This window comes from Helicoverpa zea, chromosome 18 (assembly GCF_022581195.2).
Source record: "Helicoverpa zea isolate HzStark_Cry1AcR chromosome 18, ilHelZeax1.1, whole genome shotgun sequence".
Taxonomy (NCBI): domain Eukaryota; kingdom Metazoa; phylum Arthropoda; class Insecta; order Lepidoptera; family Noctuidae; genus Helicoverpa; species Helicoverpa zea.
In genome coordinates, this window is record NC_061469.1 from 7,113,073 (window position 1) to 7,139,351 (window position 26,279).

General features: G+C 37.6%; 2 protein-coding genes across 2 annotated transcripts; one reads left to right on the plus strand and one right to left on the minus strand.

Moving 5' to 3' along the window:
- Positions 1-89: 89 nt before the first annotated feature.
- LOC124638679 (succinate dehydrogenase [ubiquinone] flavoprotein subunit, mitochondrial) lies at positions 90-26,222 on the minus strand. Its single transcript, XM_047175689.1, has 13 exons — positions 26,048-26,222; positions 25,159-25,414; positions 24,790-24,863; positions 22,663-22,838; positions 21,954-22,106; positions 19,221-19,378; positions 16,669-16,833; positions 15,125-15,324; positions 12,923-13,120; positions 8,450-8,594; positions 7,992-8,227; positions 1,813-1,988; positions 90-906 (listed from the first exon to the last, which is right to left on the minus strand). Exons 1-12 carry the CDS (start codon positions 26,093-26,095, stop codon positions 1,833-1,835), a joined length of 1,965 nt encoding a protein of 654 aa, XP_047031645.1. The 5' UTR covers positions 26,096-26,222; the 3' UTR covers positions 90-906; positions 1,813-1,832.
- On the plus strand, positions 9,799-10,479 carry LOC124638680. Its single transcript, XM_047175690.1, has one exon. It carries the CDS (start codon positions 9,810-9,812, stop codon positions 10,467-10,469), a length of 660 nt encoding a protein of 219 aa, XP_047031646.1. The 5' UTR covers positions 9,799-9,809; the 3' UTR covers positions 10,470-10,479.
- Positions 26,223-26,279: the final 57 nt, after the last annotated feature.

A 26,279-nucleotide genomic window follows, 5' to 3' on the forward strand; every position in this document is an offset into this window, starting at 1 on the left:
CGATAAAATTTGGCACACAGCTAGAGAGACAGTATAGTACAATGCCCAGTTACTACGTAATTTATAAAATAGCAGTAAAAACACGAAAGAAATGTGCTGTTTCTATTATTATTTATATTTAATATTTTATACATAATTGTCTTAACATCTACACAGTGTTGTACATTCTTGATTTGTTTAAATTTCATTGTAATACTGAACATGAAATAAAATTTTCACAACATATTTAACATTATTAATTTATTTATCTTAAAATGCGTTACAAAGATACTAACCATTACAAACACTAAGAGAAACTTAAACAGTTTGAGACAAAACTCGGCATTCCTGTTTAGCTCAAGATTGTTAAAATATTTTGACAGAAACGACGATTCTCGTAACTAAAATCCCCACGGAGAAACATATCATATAAAAAATCCTGCCAGATAAAGTTGTTCCATTATTAAACTGCAGGAGTACTTTGTATACAAAAGGGGTGCTCATCGGTACCATGCGTCAACAATACATTTCTTAAGTACCTGGGGGCTGCTGAAGCCAGTATAAATAATATAAAATCATAATAAATGCTGATATTTATTATTAACGAAATATATAACAATATATTTGTCCATGATTAAAAATAAGAGCCAAGTATCAATATGAACAGAGACGTTACATCTGGCACAATAACATTTGTACTGTAGGACGATATCGGAACTTGCTTGACGAGTGTTAGTTGTGTTTACGTTTCATTTAGAGAGTATTGTTTCTGTAAAAGATTGTTACGCTTAAAACCATGCTACGCTAAAAATAAATAAACATAAATAGTGGCATTTGAATGAACACTAAATGGGCAGGGCAGAGTCGTGCGTTGACAATACTGAACAGCTCAGTCAGCACCCGTGTTGAGAAAATTATAATTAATACCTGAAAACAAAAGAATAAATAAAATCAGTACCCCTATATTTTTGCAATTACATATCTTGTTATGCATGATCTGATGTCTATAATTATTTGTGAATTATAAACTACTTGTAATGGCCTAATTCAGTAATTCGTGCTACGAAAAAAAAATCTATCTTCTAAGCTTTATTAGCATTAAAGTAACAAATAAATATAACATCCAGCCATAAACTGTAACGAATTGTCAAAAATAGTTGGCTTAAACCTAAAATTACAAACAGTGAAATTAAAATTGTAATAAGGCGCCACAAATAAATAATTTTCTAAGACGGTACCCTGAGCAAATGACCTTGAGCCTCTGCGCCATACAAACTCGGCGCAAGAAATACGTAGCGAGAACGCTCATATTTTGGTTTAAAATGTTTATAAAATAAAATGTTCGTGTTTTGAAACAAATAAAACTACCATAATGTTCGTTATTAAATTACCTATCTATTAGTTTAGGTAGCAAATAAAAATAATAGTTACTTTACGAAGAGATGCATCTTATTAGTGATTATTTCTCATTTCTGTGGTTTCGTTGTGACCCTCTAATTAAACATTACGATACTTAGAAAAAAAAAGAAAACTACCATTTTGGAGTCAAGATTATGTAGAAATTTAATGTATTTTTTATTAGAAGGTATTGCTATTGGATAAAGAGAAGTTGACTCCGAAAAACTGCACAAAAAACGACTGCCGCTGCGTTTTGCACGGGAACGCGCCTTAAATAAAACATATAATTTTCTTGAGTCTTTTCGGCCCTTTTGAGAGTCAGAACTACTCACAGTTTATGGAACTTATATTTAATTTTTCTTGCATATTATTTACAATGGCGGACGTTTTCTACCAGTCTACCTTTGGGTGGCGTTTATATTGTGTTATACTTACGTAACGTGAACTAGGAACGTCTAGTAAGTCCTGATGACGGGCGGCACAGTCTTGCACTCTTGCGCGTCGAGGGTCTGGTCGATAACGGGTCTGTACGAGAGCTCCGTCTTGCCTGTAGCCGGGTCTGTGGTAGCCAGTGTGTGCTTTCTCCAGTGTTTCTCGAATGGCAGCTTAGTCTGAATGGTAATTATAATATATCATTTTTAGTACTGGTATCAATCTTCATTGTGACGAAGTGTAAGATCTTTATCAGTATAATCCTGCCCTTATCCCAATTGTATGTTTTTTCAAAGATATATCAAATCGGGTGGCGAACAAAATGGTGAAAATTCTGGATCAACGTTTAAGACAAAACATCGTTAGAAAACTGTATTATATAACTGTACGATATTACTTTCATACTACATAATAAATAAATACATGAAAAAAATAATAATATTGGTTTCTTTGTCTACTTTATAGCTGGTATCAAACAGGTTATTAAATTCTTGACCGTTATTTGAAGCTTACTAGTTTGAGATAGGCACCTACGTGTTTTCCGCTTTTATCTCCGTCCTTTTCTACCCCATATCTTGCATCTCTCTCGCACACCGACCAGTTTCACTCCCCACCAGGCAGGAGGCGACGAGTGTTCTCGGCGGCCACAGTTCGTCATTGGCGTCTTGTTTTCCGCCCGAGAAGGTTGTCTAACCAACCGCTGTAGTATTTCGTTGAAAAATAAACTCAGTGCTCTCGCAGAACACAGGTGAGTTTATAATATTTTATACAATTTGTTAACGGTTTTACCGTTCGATATTCGATTTTGCGAAATCAAGTGTTAATATTTTGTACATCTACCCCTTTTTTGTCACGAGTTTCTTCCGTGTACTTTTTTTTCAGTAATTTGTTTTCAGAATGAGTGACTTATAAAGCAAATACAGATGCGGTAAATAATAAAGCTACCACAGCCCGTGCACGTGACTATGGAAAAGAAAGCAAGCCCGAAGTTCCTAAGGCACCTGTGGCCCTAGTTCAATCCTGCAAGGCGTTCAACGGTTTGACAAAAAAGAATGGTGTGAGGTGCGGTCCAACCAGCATCTCCTTAGTTCGGACTGATCACTACCGCACTTGAAGAGGGCTGATGGTGTCAAGAAAGCTTTTCGGCCTTGAAAGACTTGGTACGCTCCCCTCGGACTACCAGTAAGTCTGTTAGCCACCTCCCATGGGGGTCGGCTCATTATCACGGCGTGTGATGGTTTTCGGCCTTGAAAGACTTGGTACGCTCCCCTCGGACTGCCAGTAAGTCTGTTAGCCACCCCCCGTAGGGGTCGGCTCATTATCTCGGCGTGTGATGCTTTTCGGCCTTGAAAGACTTGGTACGCTCCCCTCGGACTGCCAGTAAGTCTGTTAGCCACCCCCCGTAGGGGTCGGCTCATTATCTCGGCGTGTGATGCTTTTCGGCCTTGAAGGACTTGGTACGCTCCGCCTAGGACTGCCAGTAAGTATGTTAGCCACCCCCCACAGGGGTTGGCTCATTTTCACGGACCCGCGCAGGGTACCAATCTTGCATGTTGCGAGACGCAGCATCATTACAAAGTGGGGACCAGTAAGTATACTAGCCACCCCCCACAGGGGTCGTTTCATTATCACGGACCCGCGCAGGGTACCAATCTTGCATTTTGCGAGTCGCAGCATCATTACAAAGCAGGGACCAGTAAGTATACTAGCCACCCCCCGCAGGGGTCGGCTCATTATCACGGACCCTCGCAGGGTACCAATCATGCATGTTGCGGGTCGTACCATCATTGCAATCTACCCTCGCAGGGTGGCTTTTTGGATCGACTTTCGAAGAGTCGCCATTATAACCTTCCCTCGAAGGGAAATGGTAATCACACTCACGCTGAATGGCGTGTGACGCAAAACTCTAAAAGCTCCCTTGGGATATCACGAGTAAATTACAATAGGAACCATGTCCAACAGAGGAAACAGAAAGCGTCCAGGACCGCAGGCGGACTTTGATGCGTCCAACAAGGCACGTAAGTTATGACTTTCCAGGCGGGTTGCCTAACATTATATCAAGACCAATGGAAAGAAATGGGAGCTCCGCCTTTCTTGTCAAAAATAATAACTGGGTATCGCATACCATTGGCCAAGAGCCACCTTTGATAGATAATGCCAGATTTGACCAGAGAGTCCAAAGAGATGGATGTCGTCATATCCCAAATGATAAAACAAAAAGTTCTATTGATAGCTGCAAATTCTGCCAGCTTTCTTTCCAATATGTTTCTTGTGCCCAAAAGGCGACGGAAAGAACCGTCCAATACTCAATCTCAAGGTTCTCAACAAGTTCATAATTACGGAACCCTTCAGTTTAATAAATGTTTTTCGGGTGCTAGAGTTTCTTCAGAAAGACGAATGGCTGTGCAAGTGGATCTCGCCCAGGCTTACTTCTACCTTCCGGTAGCCGGAGGTCACAGACATGTTCTTCGACTAGTATACAGAAGAAGACTGCTTCAGATTACGTGCCTACCATTTGGCTTAAGCACGGCACCCAAGACCTTCGCCACAGTGACCAATTTGGGTGGCTCAAACTTTGAAAACTCAAGGGTTACTTATAATTGTGTATCTCGATTTTCTGGTGGCTCACCAAGATATATTTGCCTACTTTGGGATCATTTGCACCACGTTTTGGATGGCAAGTGAATAAATCGCAAGCATTATCAACAAGATAATGACAAAACGCACTACGTGACAAACAGCACGACAAACTTAGAAGACCTGCATAGCTTGATAGGACTTTTAAACTTCGCAAGTTTTCGTTGTTCCATACGGCAGACTGCATTACCGGGCTCTCCTCACTTTCCTCAATGCAGTGTTGAACAGCAATCTATACCTACCCTATTCATGGAACCGTGAGCCAAACGGTGAACAAACCATAAAAAGGGTTCTTATAAGTCACGATTGAAGTAATGATCATATTTTATAAAAATAACTACGAAAGTAATATACTGACAACATTAGAAATGATATTTTAGAACGATGTCTGTGGAACTTATGCAATCTTTTCAAACTTAATTGAAATCAAATATGTATAATAAATGCCGTAAATTATTTTCTTAATTTTAATGAAATATGTAGTAAATCGTTTACATGTAAAATGAACCTAGAAGTCTTGACTGTCATACATAGAACCCTACTTAATTGAAGACCACGATACTAAGAACATTTTACATAAAAATGTGACGTTTTTGTCATCGGTCGGGTTATACCCACCATTTTGAAAAAGTGTCATTCTTTGGTTACATTGTGGGCTCACGGCTCGGTGAATGGAGTATAGCAATGTTGAACCTACCAGCAGATGCCTTAGCAGATCTAAAGTGGTGGCTGGTCAGCTGCCACCAAACCTTGGATATTCATTCGCCACTTCCCTGTCACCTTATAACCACTAACGCCTCCGATGTAGGATGGGGGCACAACTGAACGGAACTCCCGTAATGGGTTCATGGAACGAGAGAGAAAAAGGCTTTCACTGCGATCTGAAAGAGATGCTTGCAGTATTAACTGGAAAATCACGGCAAGTTGCTAAAGAGATCAACAGCCATTTTTCAATGCAAAAATGGGACTGTGGTGTCATATCTAAGAAATCAAGGTGGCACCCGATCAAGGAGCCTACCGAACTTGACGTACAGAGTATTCAGTTATCTTGAGCTGTATCAAATCTATCACGTCGTGAATCATATACCAGCCCTATTCAACAGTCAGGCAGACCATCTCTCCCGACACAAACCTCCACCGGAGTGGCATCTTGTATCAGCAGTGGACCTACTTGCCTCGAAGCGAGCCCAGGGACACATAGTTGTGTACTACGTGCCCCTAGATCTGAAGGACCCGAAAGCGGGGTTCCACGATGCCTTTTTCTCAAGTTTTGACTTACCCGCTAGCATGGGTATTACCGCCACCTTACCTTATACCGTAGGTCCTCAGTCATCTCAATTCAGGAACGGGAGTTAATCTCATAGTAGTTCCTTCGGTGGCACCAGGTATTTTGGCGAGCAGATTTGAAGTCCCGATCATTAGCAGTACCCTACACACTGATGAACCTCGAGCAGAAACCGATAGACACAGCAACGGGGATACCCCCTGCCAAGGTCAGGGAAATGGGGGGGGGGGAGGGACAAGGAGTCTCTCCGACTGAAGTCTTCTTCAATCCACACGCAACACTTATCAATCAGCTTGGAGTCGATGGTTAAATTGGGGCGAAAAGTATGAAATTGGATCCTATGAATCCTTGAATCCCTATTTGGACCTATACTTACCCAATTTTTAGCAGACTTACACATAGTAAATAAACTAACATACAATACTATTTTATTACACAAGTCAGTTATAGCTACACTATGCAATGCAGAAACCACTGGAGAGCTAGGTTCACACGTTCTAGTCGGACACAATTTAAAATCAATAGCGCTGAGCAAACCTGTTCCCCGGGAAGCCGTCCATCTGGAATAATGACCAATTGGTAACCTACTTAAGTGCAGTAAACGTAGACGAGAATAATCCATTTGCAACTTCCAGGCACACTGCTGCTCTTTCTTTTGCTAGCTTGTTTCGGAAAGGCGAGTCCATGATCTTTCCTTGCTTGCAATAGACCCAGAACATTTCAAAAACAACAAAGATAATTTAATCTTATGGCCAGTCTTTGGCTCTAAGACCGACAGTTCTAGTCATAGGCAGTCGGGTTGTTGTTTGATGGATAATCAGGAAAATATAAATCTAAGTCCAGTGTATTGGGTCAGAAAGACTAAAGCCTTGTTAGAAGATAGACGGACATCGGCTAATTCCTTAAATTTATTTATATCCGTTAGAGGCCAACCAAAGGCAGGCACCCGAACGATGATGCGGGTGGATTAAGACATTGTTAAAAGAGGCAGGAATAACTACAACCCCAGGAAGCTTCCACTCGGCGGTAGCGTCAAAATCTGTGTTGACAATATACTTTTGGACGATATATTAGCAAAGGGTAATTGGCGATCAGGCAATACATTTGCCCATTTTTACAGAAGGGAAAGATACCCACTAAATAGAAGTAGCAAGTTATCTCGATTATTTAATTAATCCAGCTGATTAATGTCTATATTTTTGTTACTATTGTTATTAAGAAGTATCGCAATGTTTTTGTTAATTACTATTAGAAAATGAAATCAATTTTGCTTTTGTTCTTGCATCTCTCTTTTAATTTTTATTACTCATCCTTCGAGCCCATTTCCCAACTATGTTGGGGTCGGCTTCCAGTCTAACAGGATGTAGCTGAGTACCAGTACCAGTTAACTTTGATTACATTAGTATTCCAGGACGCAATACACATACTTACATGTGATTACTCGTGTACCTAAGTACCTATTTACATACACAATTTCATTGTGCTTTTGCTCACATTGGCGTCCACTTCCACCAGGCGATAACAAACACGTCTCAAACTAGTAAGCTTCAAATAACGGTCAAGAATTTAATAGCAGCGTTTTACCTGAAATAAAACGCATATTAAATACTTACCTTATTTGAAGCTTACATTTTAATTTCTGCCTGGTGTTTTCGACTCAATGACGAACTGTGGCCGCCGAGAACACTCGTCGCCTCCTGCCTGGTGGGGAGTGAAACTGGTCGGTGTGCGAGAGAGATGCAAGATATGGGGTAGAAAAGGACGGAGATAAAAGCGGAAAACACGTAGGTGCCTATCTCAAACTAGTAAGCTTCAAATAAGGTAAGTATTTAATATGCGTTTTATTTCAGGTAAAACGCTGCTAATATGATAAAAAATAGTAGTAGTGCGATCGCGGAACAACGGAATCAAACAGGTTTGTATTAAAATATAGTGTGACTATCAGTTGATAATAATATAACCGACAACCGCGATACTTATGATACTAATTTGCACGTCGAACATAATTTATCACTGTTTTAAAGTAACATTAATTGTGTAACTAATAATTTATACTTTTGAACATTGATTGCTATTAAATTACATACTTCTAGCACTGGGATAAATGAATCAAAATGCGTTCAGTAGTAGTTTTTACGGGAACATCACAAACATCCACCCTTGCTAACTTTCACGTCAATATTATAGGGTGATAACCATTTTACTTGGACTCATATATATAATTTTTTTCCTTCTATATTATATTTGAAGATTATCATACCTGTCCTTCCAAAGGTTTGGAATAGTCGAGTTCATCGCGGCGAGTCTTGAAGTCTTCACGCGCATGCGCTCCGCGGGACTCCTCCCTCGCCAGGGCGCCTTCTACGATCTGTACCGAGTTGATGAGAAGATTCTGCAGCTCCAGGGTTTCAATCAGGTCGCTGTTCCAGATCAGGGAGCGATCCGACACCTTCACGTCCTTGATCTGCTTGTAGATCTCGTGGATGAGGCGCTGACCTGGTGAAATGAGGTATTGATTTATGTGTTTTGTAGTTCTAGAATATTCGCTTAATGGTATGGCTATGGTGCTAAATTCGGGCATGACTTCATACATAAAAGTGTGCGTATATAAATAGGTAAGTAATTAATTAAGGCCAGCTTATCATTAACGTTATTTCCAATTTCGATTTAAGTTTAAAAGTCACACAAGTCCAACCTGGAAACTCAACTATGTCATACCTTCTTCAAGAGTGCTCTTCTGACGGAAAACAGCGGCGTTGGTCTGCATGCACTTCTGCATGCGCAGGCGCAGTTCCGCGGTCGAGATGGAGCCGTTCGCGTGTCTCACGCTGTCCAGGTTGGCAATGCTAGCCTCGCCGGTCGACTGTATAAAATATTTAAGATTAAAATATAGGATTAAGACGAATATAATTATTATTGAAACGAAGATTTTGTTTTATTATGATAAATTAAGCAGAATTCTATAATGTTAATAAAACATCTGTCATCTGTATTTTAAAGGGTTGATCAATATCAGCTGTTAACCTCTACATTTTACCACAAAGGTTCATTATGTACAGTTTTTGCTATCATATTTCCTGTTCTTGTTGCAATCAAACGGACCTGTTTAATGATATTAACATGAGAGACAAGACTTATATTATATCATTGCTGAAAAAATGATCATCATATTCTATTAAAGTTACCATATAGAAACGGTGGTCAGATAAAGTAGCCAGTGAACTGGTGACCACTTTTCTCTCATTTTGATTATCATTAAGTTTTTGTAGATATACGTTCGATTACCACGCTCCGTGTTAGTGCGTAAGTGCGCGAAAGAGTTAAGAAGGTCAAACTGTAGTATAGATAAGTGGGGTTATGTATATGGTTTGTCTGCCTTTTTCATCCGTCGGTGTCTGTGTAACGAGCGCGGGGTGATAAGCATGTGTTTCATATCTAATTTGCACTTTGTATCTATTGTGTTGTTTGGATAATAAAGATCGAATTTCAGAAGTATTTTTTTGAATAAGATTATTGGAATCCTTATAATGAACTCTTTAATTTGATACCCATATCAAGGAAAATTGATTTTATTTTTACTTTATTCTATAGCGTTTCAGTCTCCATATTGGTTTTGTTATCTAGGGACGCTTGGGTGCCTAACCGCGACAATTCGACCTGGTAATTCGTTCGGGCGTTTCGAAGATATGAGGTAATAAAGTCACATGCATACATACAGCGACTCACTAAAACATAGCCCTTCTTTGCATTCAGGCGCCAAACTATCCGACTCAAATGATTACAGCACTATTGCCTAATACATATTTCCTGATTCCACCTACGCGCAGTTTAAAGTCGACGAAAAAAAACAACATTATCCAAAACCGGCTTAGCAAGTAGCGTTTTTATTATCACACGTGGATTATACAAAAACAAAAAACGGGCGCCAGATGAGGTGGAAAAGTTTTCGACGCTATCGGAATATTTTGAATAGGTACCTACTTATATTTATAAAGTAAGTTGCAGACGATCATTGATTTAACCATTGTGTATGAATTTCATCATGTGCCTTGTGCTGAGCGTTGCAAAGACCCAATTCATGTCCCTAAATGAACCAGATCCTCGCGACAATAACCCAATTTCCATCGATGGGCAGTTGGTCACCATGTGCGATCAATATAAATATCTGGGTAGTATGATGCACAGTTCGGGAAACCTGGAATGCAACGTTCAACACCGAATAGCGGCTGCATGGCTGAAGTGGCGAGAAGTAACTGGTGTGATATGTGACAGAAGAATGCCGGTCAAGCTCAAGGGTTTAATCTACAAAACCATCATACGTCCAGTCCTTACGTATGGCAGCGAAACATGGGCTGCAACCAAAAGGCACATACATACCATCCAGGTTGCCGAAATGAAGATGTTGAGGTGGATGTGCGGCGTCACTAGGCTCGATCGTATTCGTAATGAATACGTGCGAGGAAGTTTAGGGGTGCGTGATGTCGCAGATAAGTTGCAGGAGAATCGGCTACGGTGGTATGGCCACGTAAAGAGAAGACCACCTGATTACGTGGGAAATTTGGCTCTGCAACTTTCCATCCCCGGTCGAAGATCGAGAGGGCGCCCCAAGACCAGATGGCGGGACGTAGTGTCGAAAGACATGAAAGAGTGCCAGGTGTCCGAGAGCGACGTCATGGATAGAGCGAAGTGGAAAAGAAAAATAAGGAAAGCTGACCCCACCACCATGTGGGATACATAGCAGGAAAGAGAGAGAGTATGAATTTCATCATACTGATATTTATTACTAAGAGTGCGATTCTATTTTTGGAAGCTGTCGCTGGTACATATCGTTTATGTATTTGTTTATCTTTATTGGCCAACCATCAATTGCTTATTTATACTAATCAAACATTTGTTGTGTAGGTTGGCAAGGCATGCCACTAAATAAAAATGTTGCACGACGTCTATCCAGAGTTCTTCATTAGATAATTTATTTAACTTTGCAATTCGGAATAAATGAGAAACAATAAGTGACACAATGAAAGTTCTGACAAAATCTGTCCAGCCTTTTTTAAGAGATAAATGTTATTTTGGTTTATGTACCATGTAAACGCACTTAGTAAAAAGGTTTTTTTTTTAATATCACAAACAGGCACTATAATTTTATTAATTTATACAAATGTAATTTTATTAACTTCTCAATTCTGGTTTCAATAATGGTTCTCACAAGCCTTTAGTTTGAAATACTTATAATTTCCTTAATAGATAACTCGACGTTATACTTTGTTTACTGTTTTCAATTTCATTGTTTACGGTTTGTTATCAGTTGAAATCGAAGGGTGTGTCTGAAAATATTCCGTGACGTAGCTAGTGACGCGAGACATACGATATGATTTCTATGACACATTTACATAATTTCTCTGTCTGTTGTTAACAACGACCGCTCTTGCGCAATAAATTGCTATACTCTATCCACGGAAGCAAGAGCTAAAAGGTAAACAAAGAATGACACTTTTTCACATAGATATAATATTACTAAACAAGATTGCGCACGCTCAAAATATATATTTACGAAAATGAACTCTATTCTAACGCAATAAGGTACTAAATTGGTTGCATAATACACAGAGGCAAATCCGAGCCGAGAGGGATAGTTCGAACGGAGGCTGTTTGTCTCTTTCTAACACCTTGCCAGCATAAAAAAATGTTGTGATCAAAAGTTTTGTCTTCCCAAAAACAATTGAATCACTTATATTTTTATCTTATTTTAACAATTGTAAGTCAACAAATTAATAACAATCGCATTAATTTATTCGTATTTATTATTAAAACATAAACAACATAAATTTTTATTTTGCTTTTTTTTATTTTCTAGCAGTAACCCTGAACATTCTTGGCGCGTAATCAGCATTTAAAATTTTGTTTATTTTTTTTGTATTAAATCAATTTAAACTATTAAAATGGTGAAAAAGTGTTGCGTTTCTACTTGCAAAAGTGAATCCTATGGTGGTTGCAATATATCGTTCCACAGGTTAGCTAATAATAACATTTTCGTAAACCAAACAACTAGGGTGCCCATGAATTCTTGTAACGAGTCAAAATATGGGTGATGGATTTTAAAACTGTTGTACTATTGTTATAGCTTCCCAAAAAATGAAGAAAGGCGACATAAATGGCTCAGCAGTCTATATATGAAGTAGAAATACAAAAAAAACAGTCTTCACTTCGAATCTTCCTGCTTTTATACTGCTAATTTCCGCTAATTATTAAAAGCCTTTATTAGTATCTAAGGTCACAAACTGCGTAAGTTAAAACTTCAATACTAATCTGTGTTTAATAATCTTAGCAAATTCGGATTTGTCTCACATAGCTTAATCTCATAGTCACCCTATTAGAAAGGGACAGACAGCCTCCGTACTAACTGTTTCACTCGGCTCGTTTTTTGGGTTTATATGCCCAGTCCTGTTTACTAATATTATGTCTATGCTTTTTCAAGATGGCGGTATAACCCGACCGATGACAAAATCACAGATACTGCGAACATTTTACACAAAAATGTGACGTTTTGTCATCGGTCGGGTTATACCGCCATCTTGAAAAAGTATCATTCTTTGTTTACCTTTTAGCTCTTGCTTCCGTGGATAGAGTATAGTATTTCTGAGTCATTTATTACTTTCAAAGGGGCTGAATTTTAACAAAAACTGTCTGGTCTTCAAATAAATAGGGTCTTTTTGTTCGATGTAGCGTTTTGTTTCTTAGGTAATATTTTGTATTGAATGCAAAAAAGTTGTGTTGCTTCGTTAAACCGCTTTAGACTAGGAAGTGGTCAAACATGTTTGGTCATTTAAGGTAACTTGCTATTGACTTTACATAATGTTATATGTGAAGTAGATAAGCTCAAAATATATGTACTGAATTTTATTTTATCTGTAATTGTCCGCTTCTAGCCTAACTGCATACATACACCATTCAACCTCAGAATATTTTTTTTATTGTTTTATGATGTGATCAACGTTTGTCCATTTGACTAGATTTAAAGTGATTTATGTTTCATCCAATCATCGTATACATATACTATCTGACTATTCGTAATACTTGGGGAGTTTGTTCCACCATTTCTTCTTCCCAGCAAAAACACATACGAAGTGGTGAAGGGCGGGCGTCTTATGTGCTGACTTTCAGCTTACTCTGGAAATGTTTTTTTTTACTTACGTCCTTGAGCGGTGCTTGCGCATCACCCGGCTTGCTGGTCTCAGCGACGGTGAGTGCACAGGCGCGGCCGAACACCACGATGTCCAGCAGCGAGTTGGCTCCGAGACGGTTGGCGCCGTGCACGGAGGCGCACGAAGCTTCACCCGCGGCTAGTAGGCCGGGAACCACTCGGTCTGCACCGTTGTGATGGGTGATCACCTGATAGAACAAATTGCCATACATATAATGATTATCTTTTACAGGTCTTTCCACACGAAGGTATGCGTATTGCTGGGGAGTTTGTTGCGCCACTGGGAAGAAGTGAAGCAAAAACGACAAGGAAGTGGTGGCGATGGGCTTGTTTTCTTTTAAAATTTTTGACGTTCAGAAAATGCCACGTTTGCCCAAAGTGCATAGGAGATTTTAGACAGCCTAGGTTTACTATGATGTTTTGTATTCTTTACCCAATAGTGTCTTTATGGTACGCGTACATTTAGCTATAACTTGAAAACGCGTAAGAGCAACTTCATTGAAATTTTCAATAAGCATATTCGAGCTTGGGAACCAAGAACAAATAATGGTGTATGCTGAATTGCAAAACTCATTAGGATACTTATCTATATGCTTGTTTAAACCATTGTTTACAAAAAGTTTATCATACAAAAATTAGGTATCCTTTGTTTAATGAAAAGCAGACGCAATTACGATTTTATCATATTTTCCTGTTGACGTTTTCTAGAGTGAATCTACCTCATATGATAACATATGTTCTAGTAATTGTGAATGCGTAAGATTGCCCTTAACAGTAAGTACCTAGATATAATGATATTAGTATGTTCTTTGTAATGTTCGAGTGGAACGCGCCAAAGGGTTAATAGTTCAATTAATCATTATGAGACACGAGAGTCAAATGAATATATCATTTGTTTACTGTCAAAGAGAATACTCATAAAGCTGACCTCTAGGTGATAAGTACTACTTATAATTTCTACTATTAACTGTGTGTCGTCGCCTCTTTTATCCATATCCTGTTCGTGTATCATAGATATTCTGGAATATTCAGGAGAGACTGAGTGGCTATTTCATCACCTCCGTAATGACGTCACCATATACTTGCCATACTTGGCGAATACTATCAGACAGATTATGTTCTAATTTTGAAAACAATAATAGATGTCGTATGACGCTTTCTGTTGCAATAATGAGAGTTGAAGTGAAAGTGGCAGCAGTTTTAAGCACCACTTAAAATAAACGAATATTGATCATTCAGACAATGAGGAAATATGAATATTGACATACTTAAGGTCCATTGCACACCACGTATTTGAAATCGACATAGTGGGCGCGTTTTTATCCTAAAATAGCAGTTTAGTACATAGGCCTAAATGGTGCGTAAAATGTCTGCAATATTTGTCAAGTTGTTTATTTAGGCTGCCATTAGTCACTCGAAAGGTCATCGCCCGGCTTAATGAGGATTTTATTCTGAAATTATAGTTTTAACTCAGATTTTTATCAGGTAGTTCTAATTAAGACTTGGTATGTTGAGAATTATATCCATATGGAAAAGAAAGGGAGCATTTAGAGGCGGCTCATTTTAAAACAACTGTTTGATTAGGGTTCCCATTTAGTGCAAAATACTGATTGAATTTTAAAAGAAGCAATGTGAGAAAATCTATTTATATAAAAATAAAACCCGCTTTCCGTTGTCACGACATGACATGAAAACGGCTTGACCGATTTGGCTGAAAATTAGAGGGGAGGTAACTTAGACCCGGGAGGTTTTAGGATAGTTTTTCTCACCATCCAGCTACGGGACGCGGGTGAAACCGCGGGCGAAAGCTAGTAAGTTAATAAAATGAAATTATGCTTTGCTCAATATTATATACAGAACACTATTTTCATCTACCTAATCCAAATCAGCAACAGAAATATGAAAACATAATTTTAGTTGTAAAATTCGTCTGTTTCTTTGGACAGTTATTTCAACAACTTGGCTGCGCCACATACACACACAGTTTTAGCATACGTTTGAAATGACAACGTTCTTAACATCTCAATAACTAACACCGGAAAAGAAGTAAATTCTACTTGTATCATCACCATCATCCTCCTGCCTTTTACCCATTATTGTTTGGTACGGCGCAGCATCTTTTTTCCTTCCATACTTTTCTGTTAAGTTCTACATTTCTGAAAATTTTAAATACAAAACAGTATCGTACATACCTCACCACGGAAGTTAGTAGGCGTGCCACCCATGTTGTAATGCACGGTGGGCAGCACCGGGATGGGTTCCTTCGTGACGTCCACTCCTGCGAAAATCATGGCTGTCTCCGAGATACCGGGCAGGCGCTGCTTCAGCTGTTCCGGGGGCAGGTGGTGCAGTTGTAAGTGCACGTGGTCTTTCTCGGGACCGCAGCCGCGACCTGAGATAGGGAACACACTTTAGTACTTTTGTGGGGACTAAAATCGTAGCAGTGTTGAGAGACTCAATTTCTGTTATCATTAACAAATACTCGTATATTGCCCGGTTTCTATGAACAAGTAACGAATTGTTTACCTCATGAAATAAACGTCCAAAAACTATCATCCGTAATAAGTAAATAATCTTTTCTTGTTTATGAGAATCCGCAATGTAGTTGACGACAACGCAAAGGCAGGCGAATGTCTATGTACGTATACAAAATACAGATTTTTTAAATGTTGTAGTACTGTATTGTTACCTGTTGATTTCAAAGCGTCATACAAACCATCAACAATAACATTAAGCTAAACTTTATGAACTCAAGCATACGTTTGCATTCAATGCTGTTTATTATGCAATAAAATGCGACATAACGGGGTTTATTAAGCTCAATAATGCTTGCAAGCAGGTGTGAAGATATAACGATAAACCATAAACTGGCTTAACTCGCTATTGTTCGTATTGCATAACAGTTATAGAGCTTTTTTTTTTTTTTTTTTTTAGCGACGTAAAATCATCAAATGACCCCTCCCGCTGTGGGTTAGCAGCGGTGAGGGAGTTTCAGACTCTTACTGACTAAAATCGTCGTGTTCCGTCATAGGCCTTTTATGTACCAGGGCCGCGGTATCTCTTTCGAACAACCCGCAGCCCCGGCAGGCCTTGGCCCTGCTGGGCCCCGCTGGGGTTGCTGACATCTCTTTGAGGAGCGCGTGGAACAACGCGCGCCGTCGACACGGGTCTGTCGTCTAGAAAGACAGAGGGACGATGAGCCACCCGAACTCACCGCCCACAGACCCACGCCTACGGTGGCCGGGAGTCATCTCGCGACACCCGGCGCCCATGGTGTCTACCTGGTCCAGCGCGGCGGCCGGGATGAGAGGTGCGAACTCTCTGGCGTTCCGCCTCCTCCTTCTCGAGCATGACCGCTTCGCAGAAGGAACAGTTATAGAGCTGCGGTTAACATCGTTTATATTAAGTACACACGTTCGGTTCGTGAGTCACTTACAGTGTTTACATCAATTAAGGTGTAACCGCAAGGTTTTACCCAGAAACGATTTTAAATGAATATCAGATGTTTCCGTTAAGATGTCTGCCTACTGGTAATTGCATACCTTTTATGATGATAAACATTTTTTTGTTTAAAAACCAACATTAAAAATTATTTAACCCCCAACCAGACATTACTATTGTTTAATGTAATTCAGCCCGCTAAAATACGCTACCTGTCTAGTATTTTAGCCACCTGCCTACTTATTATCAACCCAAAATGTATTATTTTATAAATTCTTAATCAAACAAGACGTACCTTCCATGATCTCGACGGTCATAGCCCTGGACACGACGTCTCGGCTAGCCAGATCCTTAGCGACGGGAGCGTAACGCTCCATGAAGCGCTCGCCCTTCGCGTTCACGAGGAAACCACCCTCACCACGGCAGCCCTCGGTCATCAGGCAACCGGCTCCGTAGATACCTGGGACAATGTATAAGGATATTGTTAGTTATGAAATAGTACACTATTTTCGGCTTGGAACAATAACTAATCTTTATTTTCTTAGGCTTTATGCGGAACGGCTTATCTGCCTTTTAGGAGAATTCTAGAAGTTTATTTTTGTGAAAGTATACAAATTAGTAGATATCAACCACGCATTTTCTGACCATAATAATTAGAGGTGATAGATAGTTTCATTGCATCATCTACGCCGGCGACTAAAACGTTAAGTATACGTTTATTTTTGTAACACTTACATTACATGTGTTCTTTGCATTAAATTGCATCTGCTTAATTTTTCCTCAGTATTTAAATTTCAATCTATAATTCTAAGCATAAATACGATACGATATAGGATATGTACTGCATATCTGGTTTCCTTGGGATCCAGCCAAATTTTTCCAAGTGAATGTAAATAAGAATGTTATTTAGTCTATTATAGGCGCTTGCCAAAAATAGATTTTTGTACCCTCAAGGTTAGACGCATTTTATGAGTTTTGGTCAATTCTATGAATACCTTTGCCAGTGTTATGAATAATTTGGTAAATTATTGCTTGTAACATGTTACTATTATAAATACGACGTAATTACGTCTAGAGGTACAACAATGGCAGTTTTATCACTGATAAGACTATCAAACGTTGATTGTGTGATATATCGTTTAATCGTCACGGGTTAGACCACAGAATATTTTGAAAAATATTTTTCAATCTGGGTCTCAACAAGCAGGAGCTTCTCAATTCGTTATTTTTTTGGGGCTTCTAATGTGGGAACTCTGAATTTATGGTTACAGAAACGAAACAATATCTATCTAAACTGTTTACTAAAATAGACGGGCGATAACAGCCGGCACAAATTGATTAATGTTTTAATAGCCCTTTAGAATATAAAAAATATTTTAATTTTTTCAAACAGTCCGCGGAAACGACATAGATATCGATTAAATCTCTAAAGTTTTGAGAACAATGATAGAATGAATGTAAATATTTTGATATACATAGTATATTTTTGTATGGCTATCTAATTGGTACACGGCCAAATAAACACTCGTGTTCGTTGAAAGAAATTGTCACATGATTGTGACGTCACTCGCAATTCTAGCAATAACGATGTATTTTCTAAACAGGAAACGGACAATTGCAAATATCTATTGTTTGACTTTGGATTCCAGTTTTAAATGCAATTGTAGGAAATTATGGTTTCTTTTCAACATCAGGGTTATTTGAGATTACGGCTTGTTTATATTGAGCATTTTCCAATATTCAAATTGGCATATGGCGGGGAGATTTTGGAGGTAAAGCATCAAACAACACTAGTAAAGAACTAGCTACCAATAAGTGTCAGAGAATCGTTTTTGGAACCAATCCTAAATCGTTCTAGGATAATATAATAGGATAGGAGAGGTAATAATAAATATGAAAAAGATCATTTCAGAGTCTATAAAATTTTACATGATCTAGGAACAATTTTCTGGAAAATTATAATTTCATTACGAGTCTATAAAATTTTGCAGGTGTATTGTTAACATATCTATTGTTTTCAACAAGTGCCGGTCACGTATTTCCGACCTACGCTAACTAGGTATAGATTGGTACGGATATAACACGTACATAGTTGTTCCGTGTCCTCGTTTTGTAAAATATTTGTGGGCAATTTAAAATTGTGCCATTAGCTCTTATGTTCCATTTTTCAAACATCTAAAAATAATTAACTAGATTTACAGTTTAAAAATGTTTTTGCATTAGACCACGGATTCGGGACACCCATATTGTTGTGTGATTATAATATTAACTATATTTCATATTCCGTACCATACTCGCCTTAGAATCCAAATTTAATAGACCAAATTTTATTGAGTTATTTTGAGGTCGACTTTTAGTCTAGGAAGTTGCAACTATTCCACTGCAGTCCTGGATTTATTGGAATAGGCCGTATAGGCGTCACCCAGATTTCAGAATATAAAAGTCAAACACTTCTCTACTGGTTTTATCATGGCTTTTTATAAGTACTATAAATAGTTCAGCCCAAAAATAGTAGTCCTTAAATAGTCCAGCCCTAAAAAAAGGTCCCCGAATTTACTACAAATGAAACATTATTATTTGTAAGATTTGTACATGGGGCGGCGGAAATAAAGTACACTCATTAAAAATATAAATCCGGCACTGTTCCACTCGATTGTTTGACGGTTTGGGGTGGACGGAATAGTAAACATGCTCCCTTAGTCGCCTCTTACGACACCCACGAGAGAGAGATTGGGAGGTACTATTCTGATCCAGGACGGTCACAGATGAAGCTCTATACCCAGCAGTGCTACAATAAAACAACTCCCCTTTCTTTCGCAATCATGCAAAAACAACCGAACTACTAACCGGTAGGATGGAACTGCACGAACTCCATATCCTCATTCTGCAGGCCAGCTCTTGCCGCCATGGCCGTGCCGTCTCCCGTGCAAGTGTGGGCTGAAGTGCAGCTGAAGTACGAACGACCAGTGCCTCCGGTCGCGAGGATCGTGTTCTTAGCTTGGAACCTGTCGAAAAAGTGTAGTAAATAGGTTAGAATTATATTTATGTAGCTGTATGTGTGTTGTCTTTGGTCTTAGTACATTACATCTTTACAAAGAATTTATACTGAAACTATTTGAGTATCAAAAAGAAACACCGGATGGGGGGACATCTTGCCCTCCAAGAAGTTAAGGTTAAGGAGAAGGCATATACCTTGATTATACATTGGAATTAGGAAAAAATTACTGCTCACTGAATATGTCCACTATTTCTCTTAGACGCATAGGTATAAGTTTAGTTAGCAAGTGCTTTCATAACTTTCAACCTAAAAAGTATATATATTATAGGATAATTCCTTTACTCATGAGGAATTAAATAACGCATTCATTATGATATTAAAAGCGTGGGAAATAACTACCCGCCATAAAATAAAGGCCCATCAATGATAACACAAAACCTCAATCTTGAAACATAGCTTTTATCATGGCGTCGTGTCTTCTTATCTTACAATCACATGTGATTTAACTCTGATAATTTTATCAACGTCATTTATATCAAAGGCATGTCAAAATACAAGGTAGATTTAGTTATATAGAATTAGATGTTTTTTTGTGATTTACTATACATAACACTGGTCAATAACATTTTTGGTGCAAGGGTGAAATATATCATTTCTTATAGATTATTTGATACGTAATCGAAGTCCAGAACATAAAGTTGCACTAGCACGTAGGGATTTAGCGATATACCCCTCCTAAAGTACCAAAAACGCGTTTTTTTATCGATATTTGACGATTTTTTTGAAGGACAGCAAAATTGTTTTTTAGTTTCTATCTATAGCATTATATAGTACTACTCTTCCCGATTGAAATTCATTTTTATTTCGAACGCTAAGAGTTTAAATTTTCATGAAATATGTATACAGCTACGATAGTTCGATCTTCCCTATATTTTATTTGGCCTGTTAGTATGAAAAAACTCCACTTTAGATATAAAATGGTATATATTGAGAAAGAAAACTTGCAAAAATATAAATTAAAATGGGGTTAATGCGGGGAAAGTAGTACTACATAATGCTTTAGTTAGAAATTACTAGAAAATTCTGCTGTCCCCAAAAAATTACATCAAATTTCATTAAAAAAAACGCGTTTTTGGTACTTTAGGAGGGGTATATCTCTAAATCCCTACGTGCTAGTGCAATTTTATGTTCTGGACTTCGATTACGTATCAAATATTCTACAAGAAATTGTATATTTCACCTTTGCACCAAAAAAAAAAAAAAATTTGTTGACCAGTGTAATTATTACGTTTTATTACAGTATTTAAAACACTAGAAGATTTAAAACTGGCTTCATTTGTATGACTTTACATGGACTACAGGTAACCATCATGGTGGTATTGTCATTGTAATTAGATTACATGAGCGTACCAGTGTGACGCATTGTTTTAACAATGACTAGTTGCGTTTACGCAAATAGACACCTTGTATGGATAATTCAGAACAAAAGCAGTCAAGAGACGATTTACATAGATACCTATAACATTGACCCAACCTGGCTCTTGACATTTTTATAAAGCTAATATGAAATTTTGCAAAAAAGGTATTGCGCACACATATCCGATAATGATTTACAAAAATAAAACACCAAACAAGATAATCTTAAGAATTCCCGTAAGAGATTATTTTTTGTTTACAGATTCAACTGCTGTAATTTACGTTACTTTAGCTAGGCTACACAAAATGACTTGGTTTTATACTACCTAGCTAGAATATAATCCTTGAAAAAGTAGGTACAGATAGGCCATATTTCACTGGCCATCCACACAATGCGATCATAATTCTTAAAGTTCATAGGACTATTAAAACGGTAACAATGTAGAACAATCACGTTTGTTGTAGAAATATAACCTATGTTTATCTATGTATACCTATGATCATAGGTACCAAATCGTTCCTAGTTACAAGTACAGTTAGCAAGCAAGAGACAAGTATTCAAGGATGTTGTGATGTTGTCTGTACCAAATCGTATTATTTTTTCATTTTAAAATTATTTGGTTTAAAATTATTTATTAATTAAACTTTTTTAAGCAGATGTGCATTTGGTGCCTATTTTTAAATAACATGAATGCAGTAACCATTAAATCGTTGCAACAAAAATAAAACATCGAAAGTTCAATGACCGCTGCTATACAAAAACTGCATTTGGTCTAGAATCTAGCTGTATTTTAATACAATAGTCTAACTGTACCGTCATGATTGTTTGTTGCTTCTCACGCTACGCTCATTTCTTGAGGAGAGTTCATGGCAATTAATGTATCTATTGCATTTATGAATACTATAATTTGTTGGTTTACTTATTAACTATTATATTGCAATTCACATCTTTTAGGGATTGGGTGTTGTTATATTAGGTATAAAATGAACTAGTAGGCTTCCCAAAGGCTGAATTCGTCTCCTAAAATAAAGAACATTTCACTTCCAAATACTCAAAACGTAACTTAACGTTATTTCTTGTTGTAGCTTCAATTTACGTAAGTTTATTTGAGCGGTATTTAAAATAAAATTGAAGAATTCAGCCGTTAATCTATTAAAAACGTCACCTGTGTAGTGTTCCATCTTCAAGGTTAATGGCAATACAGCCCTTGCAGACTCCATCCTCCATGAGAAGGTCCAGTGCGAAGTACTCGATGAAGTACTCGCAGTCGTATCGCAGAGACTGGCCGTATAGGGTGTGAAGCAGCGAGTGACCCGTCCTGAACAAAAGAGGAATAAATTATGTTAAAACAAAAGAAAAAACAACAACAAGTTATGAATAATTATCAAATGGTCCTCGAAATTTATGGAATTCGGTTCGAGTCGTTGTAATAGTAATAGCGTAATGGAGTTGCTTTCAAATCAGCTTCAAGGTTAGATAAACAAAAAAACACCTTTGTTAAATTACGCAACTACTATATACATTCGTGAAGCCTTAATAGCATGTTCATGAAGATCATTTTCAGTAGCCAAAAATATGTATGAATGAAATACTAATTTGCAACCTTTACTATTACAAGAATATGATTTACGTAAATTTCTCTTTCATGATAATAACTGAAAGTTGATTTCACAACATAGGTACTAAGTGTATACCAATACACTTCATGTAAATAAATGCTTGAGTATCATTGGTTTTCACTGTTTACTGTTATTCCAGAATCCATAATTAAGTGCACATTCTAGTAAGAATATGACGCCTACATGTCCGCTCGTATATATGGATGGAACGTTGTATTAATCTGTTTCGTTATTAGCAGTATGACAAAGTTTTACCTATCAGCGACAGCGCAGCATCTATGTGCCTGACCTCCCTTGCCGAACTTGAGTGACTGTCCTCCGAAAGCCCTCTGGTAGATCCTGCCCTCAGGGGTGCGGGAGAAGGGCATGCCATAGTTGTCCAGCTCGATGACAGCGTGCGGAGCCTCGCGGGTCATGTAGTGAATGGCATCCTTAAAACGAACAACAATATTCACTCGTAAATACTCGTAATGGAAACTAACTGGTAATAATGACTAGGAAAATTGTTTGGAATTGTGTGTATAATTTTGTCATTAAGTCTACCTATGCTGTACCAAGCTCGAATGGGTTCCAAGAATTACATGGCTAGATTAGTTTAGTTTTTCTCGGTGGTAGTTTTTTCAGTTGTTTTTTGGTGTTGATTTACACATGACATAATAATTTGCGCAGCTGTTTTACGTAGAATTTTCGGCACTACATTGAAGGAATTTCGAATTAAGATATGGATCCTATTGTAATTTCTACTCCATAATTTGATTGCTTGAAAATAAAGATTCAGACTAGGCTTTGTTCAAGAATACCAACCATAATGTTTTATTGCTTCTGCCATTAAATATTCAATCATCATTATAATTCGAAGAATTATGCCTACTATACTTGGACAAACAATATCGATTTTCTTTCGCTAAGTATTTCTCTAGTTTAGTCTCACCGTCTCAAGGCCAAACAGTGGCACCCTTGCGTAACGACGCCGACAGGGGCGTTACCCGACATTCATGATGGCGTAACCCTAAATTATAAACACATATACATTCGAAGACAAAATATCCATTGACGTAAAACTAGATAGGATATTATCTCAAGTGCGCATATTCCTAATCACATTGTTTACCTTTTACCTATCTACTAAAAAGTAAAAGTGAAGTAACTCGTTAATCGCTGCTAACTGCTAATTAATAGTGGTCTATAGTCCACCGCAAGTTCAGAATGGACGGAAAATGCCGTAACGTTGATAAAACCTTGTTCAAATACATTTCCGTCGTATTATGATAACACGCATATTTTTCAATGCAGGTTATTGCTAGAGAGAGACTTATAACGTGAGTTGTTATTGCTTTCACGTTGTTTGATGGGAAATCAAACAATCATGCGTAACAACGTAAACTGATTTGATGATTGTGATTTTTTTAATTTCGTCAACATTTTAAATCTCTTTTTTTAGGTTAAAGGGTGTACTTAAATGCCGAATAGTTTTCTGACAGTGGTTAAGATGTGAAAGGCATATAATGTGCCCCTATGAGCCCCTATTCTGCAATGGCTGCTGATGAAAATTGTAGTATTGATAGAGGCTGTACCAGGTTTTCCTTTTCACATAATCAATTTTCAGTACAAATAAGATAATTCGTGCTACTGTAAACGCCTTATCAAATAGCATTCTAATTGAACATCAATAACATGCAATGTCATATGAAAATCTTGCATTGGTTTGCTATGAGTTTTGTGCAAATATTATCATACCGTGCAAAATATTATTTGCATTAGTAATATTGACAATTGACTCACGCCATTTCGTTAATTGGTGTGCAAATAGTCATAAAATGGAGACTGTCAATCAAAATTGTCCGTTTTTATGCAAAATGGAACCACTCGACAAATTTCATTTTTTACTTTTTTTGAAGAATACTAATGTAAAAGTGGTCTAAATTCTTATACAAAAAAGAACCACATGATTTCCCCCTTGGAAAGAAGGTATATTAAAATTTTGTATAAGAATTTAGACCACTTTTACATTAGTATTCTTCAAAAAAAGTAAAAAATGAAATTTGTCGAGTGGTTCCATTTTGCATAAAAACAGACAATTGGTATATGATGTATGATAAACTTTCTGAAAGGATAACAAAACTTCTGAAGACTTATTGTCATCATTTCTCAGAGCTCTGAAAGAATAGTGTTTTTACTTTTCTTTGTGTAATATTTTGTGTTCAGTGTTCCTAGTAAATATTGTTTGTGGTTTAGTTACCAAGCACATTATAATACTTTGCATTTGTAAATAATATTAAACTTTTGCTATTGAAGAGTGAAGTGTGAAGAGTGTTTGTTTTAGTATTTGTTCTAAGAATATAAGGCTCAAAGCAGGGCATTTTGTTTGGATTGTATTCTTACCTGATCTCCTAGCCAATCTGATCCCTTGACTGTGTCGTACATGTGCCAGAGCCAGCTGTCTTCTTCCATGTTGCCTGAAAGACCACATCATGTTACTCCTTAGCTAGATTATTATAGAAGAACCTCTTTTGTCCTGTCACCATAGACTAAAGTTAGAAGTGCTTAGGAGGTAAATAAATAGTCAGTGACATGAAGAAGGTACTTCAAGTGCAAGTACATACAAGAAATAGTAGATGCTATTTATATTTTCTGCAAAGATTTTTTTGTAACATTCTTTGCTAATTGACGGTGTCACATAGTCTAATGACATAACTATTTTATCAGTAAAAGATAAGATCAACTAGTGCAATGTTTATATAATGAGATTACCTAGAGCAGCATTAATTCCTCCCTGGGCTGCGACAGTGTGGGACCTAGTTGGGAACAGTTTGGTGACCACAGCTGTCTTAAAACCTTCCTGTACAAGACCGAAGGCAGCTCGCAGGCCAGCCCCACCGGCTCCAATGACCAGGGCATCATGCTTATGGTCTATTACGGTATAGGCTTTGGAGGTATTTGTGTTTGCTGAGGCATCTTTGGCAGCACCCCCAACTGTTAGGTGCAGGTTACGGTATAAATAGGTGGCCTGCAACAATACAACACATTTAAATTGAGAAGAAATTGATATTTCATTTGTTTTATTTATTTCTTAATTCTACAGAGATATTGATCCAAGTTGTTTTGTATGAATGACAGGTAATTTTTACTAGTAGTAGTTTTAGTAGTTAGTGTTAGTTGAGTTTTGAATCAATATAAGTGGACACTGTTGTTTGGAAACATTAACTACGCATTTTTAGGTGAACTAAAAATACCACACGGGTGTCGGTAGTAACGTAGATAAAAAAAATGACGCGACATTAGAAAAAAGCAGCATTTTTGGAAAAGTTACCAAACGTTAAAGTCACCTTCATCACATGATGTAGAATTCGAAATGATATAATGAAAGCTAATTAGCTATTACAAAATGTTACTCAATATTTATTTATGTCCAAAACTAGATCTATATCAAAGTTTTCATATTTATGTTATGTAAAATTTTAAGCATGTGGTATTTAGGTACACGATGACATTCTACGACTTTCTAAATTTCAATACAAGTACCTTCTCTCAGGTAGTCAGGTGAGAATCCCGATGGTATGCCCAAACATTTTTTTGTACCGTTTATCGATTACATAACGTTCTCACGAATATTTATAAAAATATGATCACTCAAACTTACCAATGAAGCAGGGCTTCGAGAAACAGCTACTTTCATTAATGCACTCATGATGGAACTCTCTGTCCGCACCAGAATACAATTTTTTGTTTTTCGGCAATCAGAAATCACATTCACGAACACTACTCTGCTGCAGCTGTCACAAGTCCGTCACGCTCTTGTCATACTACGGTTGACGTTAATGACGTATCGATTGAGGCCTTTTTAGCGATGGATGGAGGTTAAAAGTGTTGTC

Bases quoted from the DNA above. Each gene is read 5' to 3' on its own strand.
- LOC124638679 (XM_047175689.1), bottom strand. From the start codon at position 26,095: ATGAGTGCATTAATGAAAGTAGCTGTTTCTCGAAGCCCTGCTTCATTG. The intron at 22,839-24,789 runs GTAAGAATACAA...GTTCGTTTTAAG, and splicing joins CAGATTGGCTAGGAGATCAG to GATGCCATTCACTACATGAC. The intron at 19,379-21,953 runs GTGACGTTTTTA...CTTTTTCGACAG, and splicing joins GAAGATGGAACACTACACAG to GTTCCAAGCTAAGAACACGA.
- LOC124638680 (XM_047175690.1), top strand. From the start codon at position 9,810: ATGTCCCTAAATGAACCAGATCCTCGCGACAATAACCCAATTTCCATC.